Source organism: Pteropus medius, unplaced genomic scaffold (assembly GCF_902729225.1).
Source record: "Pteropus medius unplaced genomic scaffold, Ma_sr-lr_union100, whole genome shotgun sequence".
Classification (NCBI taxonomy): domain Eukaryota; kingdom Metazoa; phylum Chordata; class Mammalia; order Chiroptera; family Pteropodidae; genus Pteropus; species Pteropus medius.
The window spans coordinates 93,218-107,077 of record NW_024344377.1 but is presented as its reverse complement, the minus strand read 5'-3'; the positions used below and the strand labels follow the sequence as shown (position 1 = coordinate 107,077).

General features: G+C 54.7%; 1 protein-coding gene across 4 annotated transcripts in view; it reads left to right on the top strand.

Annotated features, from left to right (window-relative positions):
- Positions 1 to 13,860, top strand: part of LHPP (phospholysine phosphohistidine inorganic pyrophosphate phosphatase) — a 97,408-nt gene that overhangs the window by 55,958 nt on the left and 27,590 nt on the right. The window contains exon 7 of one of the 4 annotated variants that reach the window (XM_039870763.1): positions 7,763 to 8,028. The exons of the other annotated variants lie outside the window; for them this stretch is intronic. Within the exon in view, the coding sequence (XP_039726697.1) occupies positions 7,763 to 7,781 (19 nt within the window). The 3' untranslated portion in view covers positions 7,782 to 8,028. Of the gene's footprint in view, positions 1 to 7,762; positions 8,029 to 13,860 lie in introns of those variants that run through there. 4 annotated transcript variants of the gene reach the window in all.

Below are 13,860 nucleotides of genomic sequence, written 5' to 3'. Positions count from 1 at the left end.
AGGAGGGCTGGAGCTGCAAGTGACAGGTGGAGGTGAGATCAGCAACGGCCACACTGCTTGTCCAGCTGAGCCTCAGCTCGAACGTGGCCAGGACACCAAAGCCGGCTCTTTCTGCCGTGACCGTCTCACAGGTCAAGGCTGGTGGTCTTGAAGTCTCTGACCTGGAGGGGATGGAGAAGGGGGACATTATAGAATCAATCTATACATTTTTAAATGCGTGGCTTCTTTTTACCGTTAAGTAGCAATGGTGATTATCGTGTCAAGTCTTGAATGGGAATTAGGAAATCTAATAAGAGAATCTGGTGTAATTACATTTTCCCACCGAACGACTTCCCCACAGTGCATCGAGGACATGGAATCCTTTTGCCAAATGAATCTTACCTGCTAAATTCGGAAGTTTAGGGGAGAGGAAGGAAGTCTCTGAGCCCTAGTTCTGGAAAAAAGCTTTATTTTCTTTTTTCCTTTTTTAGCTCAGGTCTTATTTGTAAAATCTTAAAAACTCATAGATGAAACCTGTAGGTACTTCCTTCCCTTTGTTGGGGCACAGTGTATGTGATTCCCCTGGTGGCCAGTTAGTGGGGTTCACGGGAATGGGACGGTCGTCCACGGAAGGGCCTGCCAGCCCGCCGGCCGCTAGCTGCATCCACGGGCGTGGTCTCTGGCATCAGAGGCCCAGGTTGGAATCGAGGCCTGGTCACCGCCTGATGGGGCACTTTGGGGCAAGTGACAAACTCTCTGAGCCTTGCTTTTCTTGCCTGTGAGTGGGGTTGGTAGTGCCTACTTTTCAGGTGTTCCAGTGACAGTCAAACCCAGTCATATCTGTAAAGCACCTGGCGCAGTCACCACTGGCCTTGCAGGGTGCGGGTGACACAGACGCCGTGACCTTGGCAAGCAGGGCTCAGAGGCCTGGGGGTTGGACACAGTCCTCTTGTTCATGCCGGTGAGCTGGGCTTGAACATCTCTGGCAATGTGGGGGCTCGTTTCAAGGGAGCCTGGTCTGCCGTTGATACTGTCATCTCTGTGCCTCTGCTGACCTCTGTCTTGTGGCCTCTGCTCTCAGGCTGCTGCAGGGCAGGGACCGGTGGGTGACCCCGTCTTGGTGGTTGAGCCTGTGCTGGAGGATGATGCGCCCCCGATGACACACCCCTTCTTGTGCTGTCAGCAGAGAGGACCCGCCCCCCACTCCCCATAGTACTGTGTTCAAATAGCGTATCTGCTTCTGTCTGTAAGATTTCTGGACACGTGTGTGGTGGGAGGAGGGACATCGTGAGTCTCGAGGACGGGGTGGTCCAGCTGCCCTGGCGTGGAGGCCGCCATGGAGGGCCCAGCCACAGCCTGTTATGTGCACAGGCCTCGTTCCTGTGTGTGCACAGGTGCGTGTGTGTGGGTTTTCCCCACTTTGACCGTGGAGCCGCAGGCATGCTTCTCCTCTGCAGGCTGTGGCTCTGGGAGAGAGGCTTTGGGGTGCCACTGCGGGAGGGGGTCGCCAGGCCAGCAGGGCGGGTGCGGCTGGTCCACAGAGGCCTGGGAGGCCGAGTGCCCTGCCCACAGCCTTGCTGCCTGCTCTGTGACCCCAGGGTAATGTCCACACTTGGTCACAGGGAGTAGCTCTGTGCCCCACAGAGGGCGCGGTCAAGGTGGGGGTCTAGGGCCCAGCTCAGGAGCCTGACAGTCACTGGATGACCTCGCCGTCCGGGGTTCTCGGTGTGAGCCTGCAATGCTGCCATTTCCACGTAGCCCGTCTATAACATGGGGCCACAGGAGCCATGACCTCCCACGAAATCGTGTGTCCCTAGAAATGGTGCTTGTTGTCATCCTCGTCATACCTGCCGGCATCAGTGCCTCTCCAGCACACTCTGGGGGCCCCTGGCACCAGGCGAGGCTCCTCGGGGGGCGGGGCTCCCATCTCTGGCCTGCTGAGCTGAGTTGCTGGTCTCTCCTGGGAGCCTGGGTTCACTGCTGGGACACACAGAGGACTTCCGGAGAGTGCTGTGCGGGTCTTGGGCCAGGTCCTGTGTCCTGAGGCCCTGAGATTCTTCACACCCTCTCCACAGCCTGCGGGCACTTCCTGCCCTCTCCCCGCAGGGCTCCCCCGGACCGTCCTCTTGAGTCCTTCCTCACTGTCCCCCTTGTCAGCCCCATTCTGTAGGCTTTCAGGTGGGGGCTCCGAGCACTCCATCACCACCCTCTGTGCCTGGGTGGCCCTGTGGCCTCCCCACTCCCCACCCTGGAAAGTGGGCTAATAATATTCACCGCCTCTCTCCAGAGATAAGGAGAGAGAAGCTCCTCTGCCTGAAGAGGCTGTGAGTCACAATTAAGGGGAGAAAGGGGGGCTCCTGGGCTGTCCTCTGGAGGAGCCGCTGAGCTGGACACAGCCCTTAGCCCCGCAGTCCTGTCCAGATGAGACCTAGAGGGACTGGCGTGAGGACACCGTTCTCTGGAAAATGCTGAGACCACGTGGACCGCCCTCTCCCTCCCTCCCTCCCAACTCCCAGATGCCCCGGAGCCTGCGGAGGGCCAGCCCCAGCGTGAGGCCCTTAGGGCACCAGCATTGTGCTGGCCTGGCCCTGAAGAATTAGGGGAGCCCTTTGCTGATTAATATGCCATATACGCTTTGGGTTTAATTGGAGCATAATTGTAATCCATATGCCTGTTAAGGTAATTACACTTATAAACCTAATATAATCCATAGATCAATGGGTGCAGAGCTAATTAAGGCAACTGTAATTAACATTTACAAAAAACCTTGCAATTACCGGAGTATCCTCTAAGCTGGCCGTCCGAGCGATAATGAGGCCGCTTGGGCTCTGCACCTCCTGGAGCCTTTGATTCTGCACCTCGGGCCTCTGGGCACCGAGAGCTCGGCTCGGCTCCCCGGGCGGGGTCCGCCCCCGCCGTCGCCACCTTGGGGTGCTGAGAGGGGCACCTGGCTGACGGCGGCGACACCGGGGGAGCCAGTCGCTGTGACTTGGCAGTGCTCGGTGCTCAGCGAGTGTTCTGGTTCTCAGACTCAGCCTGACAAAGGGATCTTGGAGAAAGAACGAGAAACCACGAGGTGACTAAGAGGAAACCAAACTCGGGGGGAAGAGGGAGCTTCCTCACCTGGCCTCAGGAAGCTCGGGGGCTGCCTGCGGGCTTGCCCCCCCCCCGCACCTGGCTCCTCCTGCTCCGGAAGTGGGGCAAGAGGAGCCTGCCCTGAAACGTCGGCTGGCTGTGCCCACAGTCTGTCCCCCAGGTCCCTCTGAGAGGGCGTGTTGGGCCTGGCGGTGGTGGGGGGCTGCGGGTGGCAGGGGGAGAGGTCGTGATCCCCGAAGGTCAGGGAGGCACGGCCAGCGCCCAGGGCCACTTCATGGGCTGCCACGGAGACAAGTAGCAGGAAGTCCAGATGCCCTTGCTCCGTGGCTTTTGCACAGCCTCTGAGTCTGCGTGCCTGGGAAAAGGAACCCTAACACAGAATGTTCTAGAACCCTCCTCTCCTTACTCCCATCCAAACCCCAGAAAAGCCTGACACCTGCACGCCGGGGCCAGCATTGCCCCTGTTCCCGGTGCTGCCTGGTTCCTGGTAATAGTGTCCGCTTCGTGAGCTGCACAAAGTCCCCCGCTCACCCCCGCCGCCAGCCCCCTCCCCGGCGGGGACGGGGGATGAGCGGCAGCCCGGGCAGGCCGTGTCCGCAGGGCTCACCACAAGCTAATAAGCTGGGATCCGTCCTTTCCTGCTCGGGGAAGCAGCGGTGCTCGCAGAGGACGGAGCACCCCGTCCTTGCAGCACCATCTTTGGGAACACGGGCTCCCTCGGACAGCACCATATGGCCCCTCCCGGGGATTCCGGCGGAGGGAGCAGGAGCCCTCAGCCCGTGCTGGGAGGAGGGGCCTGGGCAGTTATTAGCCTGAGCTGCCTGGGCTCAGATCCTGCCTCTGCCACTTTGAGCTGGTACGACCTTGCTGGGTGGAAGTTACTTAGACACTTCAAGACTCGGTTCATATAATGGGCACGTGCCAATTAAATTAAGTAACGCGTGTGAGGTGCTTGGCCTCGTGCACAGCAACCGCTGGGTAACTGCTGCTGCTACTGTCATGGATGGGACCCTGGGGGAGCTGAGGCCCTGGGGCAGGCCGGGGGCAGGGCCAGCCGGAGGCAGTGTCAGATGGGGGGCCAGGAGTCAGCCAGGGCAGGGCCTGGCTGGGTGGACTAGTGGGCCGCCTGTTCCTGGGCCCAGTGTCTCGGCTGTCCCCACCTCTTCGACACGAGGTCGGGTGGAGCTGGCGGTCCCAGTGCTCACTCTCCGTTTCTACGCCCTATCCCAATTCTGGGCTCCGGGTCTTTCCAGAGACTTTGCAGCTTTGGCAGAAATTTCCAGATGGGACCAGGTTCTTTAATGGAGGAATGAGGTGCCCAGGTACAGGGGATTTCTGCACGGGAACCAACGAGGTGGTTGGTCAGGGGTGACACACACATATTAGGGGAGAATATGACAAATCGAAACAACAGCCGTCATTTATTGAGCACCTACTGTGTGCTGGACTCTGGGCTAAGCACTGCACAGACTCACTTGCTGACTCCAGACAACAGCCCAGTTCAGCTGGCATTTTTGTCCTATTTGATGGAGGAGGAAACTGAGGCTCAGAGAGATTGAGTCATCAGTCTGAATTCGTCCAGCAAAGGAGTGGCTGGGCCAGGATTTGAGCCCAGCCTTTCTCACCACCTCTGTGCCCTGTACCTCCCCAGGGGAGAACCCCACCCACGCTCTCTTCCTGGGCAAGTGAGCGGGCTGAGCAAGGGTGTGGGCATGTGGACATTTCTGTCACCTGATAGTTGAGAACAGGAAGGAGTGGGCAAGGTTGGGCTGCAGGGGGCATGGTGGGCAACCCCTGGCTGGACATTCCTGAGCTCTTATTCTGGGGGAGGGGTGGGGAGGAGGAGGAAGACGAGGAGAAGCAGCAGCTGGTCCCATGTGTTGCCTTGCTGAACACTCCTGCCGAGCCCGTGATGTAGAGCTGTCATCATCCCCCTTACAGACGAGTTAAGCCACTTGCCTGAGTCATACACCTGGGACGTGGTGGGACCAGGCTAGATGCCGGCCAGCTGACCCCAGTGCTTACATGCACCGGTTCCTTTTGTCCCTACAACCTCCAAAGGCCACAGCTACGAGATGGCAGAGGCAGCATTCAAGCTCAGGCCATCTGGGTCCCTATCCTATGCTCACATTCACTGCTGAAAATTTAGGAAGACCGGAGAGGGGAAAGGAAGAAAGTAAACCTCGGACCAGCCCACCATCCAGAGGTGACCGCTGATCACCTTCCAGACCTCCTATGCTCACAGGTCGTGGGTCATATATTCCACTTAAAGACGAGTCAGGAGCACGTGCTGTTTTTAAAACTTCTCTCTCCAGTGACTGGTCGAACCCCAAGTGGCATCAGTGGTGGTCTCCCGCGTCACCGTCTTAAAGGCCGTGTCTTACTCCATCGTGTGACGTCCCGTGTCGCTAGACGTGGCATTTGTCTCCAGCTCTTCGTCAGTGTCAACAGGGCTGCATGGCCTTGCACTCGTTCGTGATTTTTGCATGAAGATAAATTCTCGCATATGGAATCGTTAGGTCAAAGAATATGTAACATTCTAAGGTTTGAGGTACTTGTGCAAAATTCTCCCTCCCTACATGAGTTGCACGCCCATCTGCAGTGTGGACAGTACTCTGTTCCTTTACATTCTTACCGGCAAGTAATACCTGTGAACAGTATCACCATTTAAAAAAGTAATCGCTATTGATAGAAAAAAACAGTACTCTCTGTGATTACTAACGAACGCACCAGCTTTTCATCTCCCTTGGTCGTTGATGTTTTTCCCTCTGTACACTGCATATTTATGTCCTTTTTCATTCCTTATTGTATATTTTTGAAACCAAGGCTTTTCTTTTAATGGTAAAGCTGCATTTCATCAAAGAGGGAACGCTGAGTCTGTGGCCCCTTTATTCTCTGGAGAAGATGCCGCCGCTTTGTCCTCCAATCCAATCAGATGCCAAGGCTGAGAGATGCTGGCAAGTTAATTTCCGGCATTCGAGACTGGCAGTCAGTGTGAGTGAGAAACTTAGACAAGAGAGCTACATTTTAATCCCAGTTACTCAAAGTTGTCAGTCACGCTGACCAGGGTTTGAATCTCCACTGGGCCTCTTCTGAGCACATGACCTTGGAAAGCTTCTCAGCCATTCAGAACCTTCACTCTCTGGGCTGTAGGACTGGGACACGCCTGCATTGCTGTGTGGTTTGCACGAGGCCTCGGCGGACGGGCCGTGCTGCGCCCGACTCATAAAAAGCACGCAAAAGACCTTCACCAGTGTTATCAGCAGCCTCCCATCTCATACCCAGGAGCCCGTGACTGCAGAATAAATCGGAAGAAAAAGCCACTTTAGCCTGGAAGAAGAGTAATTTAGTTTCAGTTATTTGTAAAGAAAATGTTAGTTGTCGAAGGTCAACATCTACAGTAAGTCGTAGGAGAGGCTCTTTTTCAAACGTTGCTGGTAATGGGTCTGATCTCGTTCCTGATGCCATGAGAGTCAGGCAAATAAATGGCTAGAAGGATGAAATGCTTGAATAACTCATCTCAAACCAGCTGGGGCGCATGGCTGCTGGGGCATCGGCATGCTAATGACATCAGGCATGATGAGAAAGCCAGCAGGCGCCCTGGATGCACTGAGCCTCTATGGCAGAGGAAGGAGAGCTGGAGGCCCTGCCACTGAGTGATGGGCCACAGTGGTGTTTGAGCTTGCTGCCCGTCATCTCATAATTGCGTTAAAGTAGATGCTGTCTCATTTCCATTTTGCAGACGAGGACACTGAGGCACAGGAAAGAAAATGACTTGCCCAAGAAAGCGAATCTGGGGAGCAGCAGAGCTGGGGCTGCCACTGCTTCTCGACGTGGTCCCATGTGAAGGGGCTTTGAGGGCTGTGCCCAGCAGGCACCTTCCCTACCTGCCTATCTGGGTGATGGTCCAGAGTGCACAAGGCCTCAAGAGAGAAGCAGCCGTGTGGCCCTGCCTTCTGTGCTGCTTTGGACAGCCGCACCAGCCACCTCGACGGCCGCTCTGCAGCTGCTGGCCACCCGGTTGGGAGAATGGCCTAGCAGCTCCCCAGCAATGCCTTCAGAGGCTTTTTTGGAGGGACAGTAACACTTGAGGAATCTGAGCCCCATGTCGGGGAACAGCTGCAAGTGCTTTCTGTGTCCTTCCTGAGTAGGTGTTGTCCTGTGGCTGTTGGGCCTTCTGTCCCCAGGAAGCCACCATCTATCCCTGCTCACAGTGGGCCTGCATGCAGCTCGTGCTGCGTGCTGTCCATGCACGTGAATGCATCGAATACATCGCTGTGCACGATCCCTGGTCCTGTCCCACTTCCCAGATGAGGTGAAGGAGGCGCGGGAAACCCAAATCCCTTGCCCGAGGTCCCACCAGCGGGGCAGCCCTCGGCGCCTGACTCAGAACTGTGCTCTGAGCTGCTGTGCTTGTGTCTCTCAGTTTTGGGGAGTCCCAGCCTCCCCGTGGGTGGATGCACTTGGCTTGTGTTTGACCAGTTTAGGCACAGAACCTCCTGGAAGGGCTTGCAGGAAAAGCCCGGGGCAGAGCCCTGCGCTGGTGGCCCGCTGGGTGCTGCTGGGGCCCTTACCACACTGCTACAGCTCCTGCCACCCACCGAACGTGTAGCGAAACGGCTCAAGACCCACTCTTATTTTGGTAGAGCTTTTGGTCCCCATTTACATGTTTATTTTTTCTTTGTAGTCCCAAGTGTGGAGCCTAGCAGAGCACAGATGTCTCACCAAACAAAAATAGATTCGATCCGAGCAGCGCTCTGCGGCCAGACGTTCTCATGCTCTCGGCAAAGCCACGTTCCCTTGCCAAGAGTTCTGTGGGAGGATGTTTGGAAAAAATGTCAAGGCGTTCATTTTTCTCTCGACCTTTCCGGTTGGAGTTGCGGGGCCTTAATGCTGGAAGTAAACGACGTTATAAATAAAGATGCAGCCAGTGGTCAGGCCCGGCCCTGCTTTCTCCACAGATGTTACGGAGCACGGGGGTCCCGCTGTGGCTCCGCCTCTGTGACAGGAAGGTGGCAATCGTTTCCAGATAGCAGAGGGACAGAGAGCAAGGTCTCCATACCCAGCTGTAGCAAAGAAGAGAGGCGGGAAGAGGAGGGGGAGCGGCAGAGAACAGAGCCAGGGGCCGGCGGGGCGCGGGGGGCGGCGCGGTTCAGGCAAGATGGTGCCATCTGAAGGCGTGTTTGAACCAGAGTGTTTGCCGAGTCTGTCCTGGAGTCTGGAAGTGTTGGGTCTTTACTGCCCTGTGGCTGGCAGCGCTGCCCGCCCGCCCACCGGAGGAATCCATGTGCGTCTGCAGGCACCTGCGCCAGATGCATACCAGCTGGCTCTGCCCGCAGCCACCTCCCTGCACCCCCGTCCTGTAGTCCCAGGCTCCGGGCCTGGGGGCCGGCTGGCTTCCTCGGGGCCCACACCCTTTCAGGAAAGCCATGACCCAAGTTGCCTGCAAAAATGAAGGCCACCCACAAGGCCACAGAGGGGGCGTGGCAGCAGGACCAGGGATGTAACTGCTGGGGAAGATGCCACATGGGCACTCTGGTTTGCCCAGGCTGGAGGCCGCCTTGCTGTGGGGTAATTTCATGCAGGATCATGAGCGGTCTTTTCTTTGCGTCCTGGAGGACTTCCTCAGGCCTGGGCTGGGCCGAGGCGGGGGAGGTTGACTCTGGAAGTGCCGGGTTTCACTGTACTTTCGGTCCCGTGGTGGCACTGGCCATGTATGGATTCCAGGGCCCGAGGGCACACGCCCAGGGTGCGTCCCACTGGCTCCGTAGCTCACGGAGAGTCAGGTTCCGTGGGGTCGGAAGCATCTTTGGTCAGAGCTGCGGTGCCACCCCCTGCAGTGGGGTTGCCACCTGAGGTGCCACCCAAACCGGAAAGCTTTGGGGCTGGGCGAGACAGCGGCTTCGGGTGCCCAGGGAGCCTGCGTGCTTTCCACCTGCCGGGCCCCGAGTCCGCTTCGCATCACATGCAAAGGTCCCGGAGTCCTGTCTGGACCACAGCTCATGGTCGTAAGGAATAAGGCCGGGTCCAGATGAGGTTTAAGTTCTTGTTTTTAATTTTATAAACATAATATATTCACGTGGAAAGTTTGGAAATTATAAACAGTCTGGAAGAAGCATCTAAAAAAATTCTTTTCGTAATCCATCAATAACATCAATTAACATTTTGGCATATTTCTTTCCAGCCACACCCCAATACAGACTTTTATTTTTTTAGTAAACATAACTGAGATTGTGTTTTATGTATAATTGTACAGCATGTACTTGTCAGCTTTGAAATAGACTCATCTGCATTTTCTACATGGGCTACAGGGAAAGGACCAGATTGCTGAGGTTTAGCTGAAGCCGTTGGAGAAGAGAATCTAAAAACATCCTTCTTGTTGGCCTTGAACAAGGAACCCCCCAGCTTTACATCTCCCACTCCATAAGGTAAAGGCTGAACTAGCCAGGACTGAGAACGCCGGGGCACGGCCGGGTCTGGTTGCCAAGGGGGCCTGCAGCCTGGCTTCTTTCGGAGGAGCCCTTTTCAAGAGCTCTCTAGGGTCTTCTGCAAAGCAAACACTTTACACGGAGCTGGAGGGGTCTTCTGTCAGAGGCGCACACTGCCTCTTCACCCAAGACCATCCTGGTTTCAAGAGAGAAAAATCTAAACCATGAAAAGCATTTGTAGAGTCTTCTGCTTCTGGCAAGATGGAGTGGGTGAGTTCCTCAGGTTTTCTTTTTGCCTCTAGACTCCAGATGTGGAGCCGAAGAAGCTAGCAAGCCAGAAACACTCATGGGCACAGAGACATGCCCACAGAAGCCTGCTGTTTCCGGCGAAGGGCCAGGAGATAGGCAGCCTAGCAAGACAGAAAACTTGTAGACACTAACTGCTCTACACCAGCCAAATAGCACAGGAAAACCATGGCCCGTCCCCACCCATGCCAGCAAGGGCTGAGTGGGGAGCCTGGCTTCCACCCACATCAGGTCTTGACGAGCACCCCCACTGGGGGTGTGGGAGAAGGCCAGGCAGGGAGCCAGGAGCCAGGCAGCAATGAGGGCCCAACTGGGGTGTCAGTGGAGACCACATGAAAGCCTGTGCTTCCAACCCCCCTCCCCCATGTCCACTCAACACACACAATTTCTATGGAGGCCATACGGGAAGCAGTTCTACCCTGCTCCTCCCAAACAAAGTGGAAATCCCACCTTTGACCCACAATAATAAGAGCCCCTCTCCGACCCATTGTCACCAGAGGCCGGCACCTGGCAATAATGAGCAGCTCTACCCCACCTTTGCTCCTGGAGTTGTGTTCAAAAACAGCCAGCTAAAAGAGAAGTTTAAATAAGATCTAGAATTTCATACCATAAGACTTAAAATGTCCAGGTTTCAGTACAAAATCACTTGTTACACCAAGAACCAAGAAAATCTCAACTCGAATGGGAAAAGACAATCAACAGACCAGCATTGAGATAGCACGCGTATTAGGACCAAGATACTAAAGCAGCTATTATAAAACTGCTTCAATAAGCGATTGCAGATATGCTTGAAACAAATGACAAAATATAAAATCTCAACGAAGTAGAAAGTCTCAGCAAAGAAGTAGAAAACATAAAGAACTAAATGAAAATTTTACAACTGGAAAAACAATACCCCAAATAAACTCCACGGATGGACTTGACAGCAGAATTAAGGGAACAGGAAAGAATCGATGAACATGAAGATAGCAGAATAGAAGTTACGCAATCAAAGCAGAAATAGACTGAAAAAAGTGAACAGACGTTTCAGTAAAAACGATACCGAGATAACAACGTATAAAAAGATGTTCAGCGTCACTCGTCTTTAGAGAAGCGCAGATGAAAACCGCAGTGAGACCTCAGCACGCGCCTGTCGCAACGGCCAAAAAAACCAGTGACAACAGCAAATGGTGGCGGAGATGCAGAGTGCGGCTCACGCAGACGTTGCTGGCGAAAGTGTGAAATGGCACGGCCGCTCGGGAGGAGAGTTTTTCAGCTTCTTAAAAATCTAGACATGCAACTATTAGGTGAGCCAGCAGAAGGACTCCTGGGCGCTCATCGCCGAGAAATGAAAGCTTGTAATTCACACGAAAGCCTGGACGTGAACGTTGACAGCGGTTTTTCTGCAAGCCCCACATGGGAAGCAGCTCGGCCGTTCTTCAGTGGGCGAGCAGTTTAACTGCACGGCCACACCAGGGGACACCACTCAGTACGGAAGAGACACAAACGATTGATACATTAGATGAATCTCCAGTGAGGGGGGAAAAAAAGGCCTATCCCAGAAGCTTATGTACTATCCGATCCCATTTAGAGAACATTCTCAGAAGGATAAAATTATAATGATGGGAAACTGGTTGACGGCTACGGAGGTTGATGTGGCGGGAGAAAGGTCAGTGTGGCCATAAAGAGCCACGTGGGGTCCTTGTGGCGACAGGAATCTATATTTTGACGATAAGAATGTCGATATTTTGGTTTTAATATTGTTCTGTAGTTTTGTAAGATGTCTCCATTGGGGTGAATCTACAATGATCTCAAAATAAGAAAGTTTACTGAAAAAACAGTGCACCTAGCGGGGGCGGGGGGGAACCTTTTGCATGTAGCAACCCAGAAAAATGTCTCCGATATAATCTGAAGTGACAGGAGCTAATGACAAACTTTCTTGCTTAAGCGTGAAGACGATTCCGGAATGAGCTAGCTTGTGGGGGTCAAGGGAGAGGCAACACACCCAGATGCTCATGGTGGTTGGGGTAAAGGATGGAATCGACCTGTCATTTATCTGTCTGCCTGTCTGTCTGACCCGTCGTTTATTTGTCTGACTGTCCAGGTCCACAGTCCTCGACTTCTGCTGGCCTTCCAGGCTCCTCAGTGGGAGACAGATGAGGCCCAAGGCAGTTGCAGTGTAAGATGCTGAGTCTGGGGTGGGGGCAGTGTGCTGTGCTGCGGAATTGTGGGTAATATTTTCTTCTTATCTCTAAGTTCCAAACATGTGATGTGGTTATATTGTCTTTTTATGATGGACAAAGTTATATATTAAAGAAGGGAGACCGCGTGGGCCAAGCAGTGCTCTCCTGTTCGCCCTCTCGGAGCTCATAGGGTCCTCTGGGTGACGACAGCTGCTTCTAGGACTTGCAAGGGTGGGGGTGGGGTCCGCCTGACCTCTTTTGCTGCTGGGTTTCCTGACACATGTGCATCCCAGGACCAGATGGCTAGTGGTGGGCCTCACCTGGGCCAGACGCACCTGTTCTAGCCTGTTCTCCCACCATGCAATGAACCAGAAGGCAATTTCCAGGCAGGAGTGAGGCGGGGGACTGTCACCAGAGCCCATGTCTCTGTTCGGCAGTGGTGTCCTCACCGCACATGTCCTGCGTTAGGCTCTGTGATGTTGTGACGTTTAATAGGAAATATACGGTCTTTGTCCCTGTTTTTGGCAGAGTTCCTAGAACTTTTGGGATTTCCTAAGGGATGAAGGTGTCTCATATTTGTAACAAAGCCCTTTGGGCCACACCTGAGTTTATGTTAATGAGGTGACTTGGAGAGCACTAAGGATGGAATCTGGTCCCCCGGAGCGGGGTGGGGGGGCAACTGTGAGTAGGAAGCTGGAGCTATCAGTCCCCCTCACTCCCAGGGAAGTTGAGTTCAGTCACCAGTGGCTGATGAGTTAATCAGTCGCCCCTTCCTGACAAAGCTGCCGTAAGAACCGAGAAGGGTTCGGGGGGCTTCCAGGACAGTGGACACGTGGAGGGGCCGGGAGAGTGGCGGCCGGGACAGGGTGTGGCAGCTCTGTGCCCTTGCCCCGTCTCTTGCCGTGTGTATCTCTGGTAAACATATATAAATGTTTCTCTGAGTTCTGTGAGCTGTTTTAACAGATTACAATCAATTAACCCAAGAAGGGGGTCGTGGGAACCCCTGATTATAAGCGCGTTAGTTGGTCAGAAGCATAGGTGACAATCTAGACTTGCAGTTGGCATCTGGAGTGAGTGCTGGGGACCTGGGCTCTTCCCCGTGGGATCCGACGCTGTCTCCAGGTAGGTAGTGTCAGAATCTAGTCGATCGTAGGGCACCCCGCTGGCGTCGGAAGATCGCTCGGTGGTGTTGAAAAGCACAGCAGAGCCTGAACGCACGCTCTGCTCTCGTGTTCGCAGACATAGCCCCAGGCAGCAAGTGAGGCCCGCCTGACGCACTCGGGGGCCTTCACTGGGCGAACTAGTCTCCCTTGCCGTCCGTTACTGGAAGTCGATAAAGAACACAGGTGCCCGTGGGCTCACTATGCAGGTCCACAGTCTCAAGAATGTACTTACTGGCCCTTCCCTATTGAAGTGTGTTTATCTTTAGGGTTATGGTTTACTTGGGGGCAGGGGAGCTGGACCGTTCCAGGCGGGTTTCCGGATTTTGCACCTGTTTTTTTAGAAAGGGCACTATTTTAAATCAATAGCCACTAGCCTAGAGTCTGAATCTGATCCCGTATCCTTCGGAGCCAGCATTGCAAGGGGGCCGGTCTCGGAGCCTGACAAGGAAGCGAGGCGGCCCCATGCCACGCTTCCTGAGTGGCCACCTTTGTCCAGAAATTTCAGGGTCTTTTCTAGGATCGGTTCTTGGCACGTCTGCTGTCAGGCAGGGAAGCAGCTGTGCTGCCCTTGTCCGTCATGGAGCCGGAGGCCTACAGGGCCTTGCTCAAGGTCACAGGGAGGCAGCTGAAGAGGTTGCAGAGCCTGGACTGCGGCTGCCAGCTCGCTGCGCTAGCCTGGGGGCGGCGTTACAGGACCCTGAGCTGGGGTACAGGTCCACCGTGCCC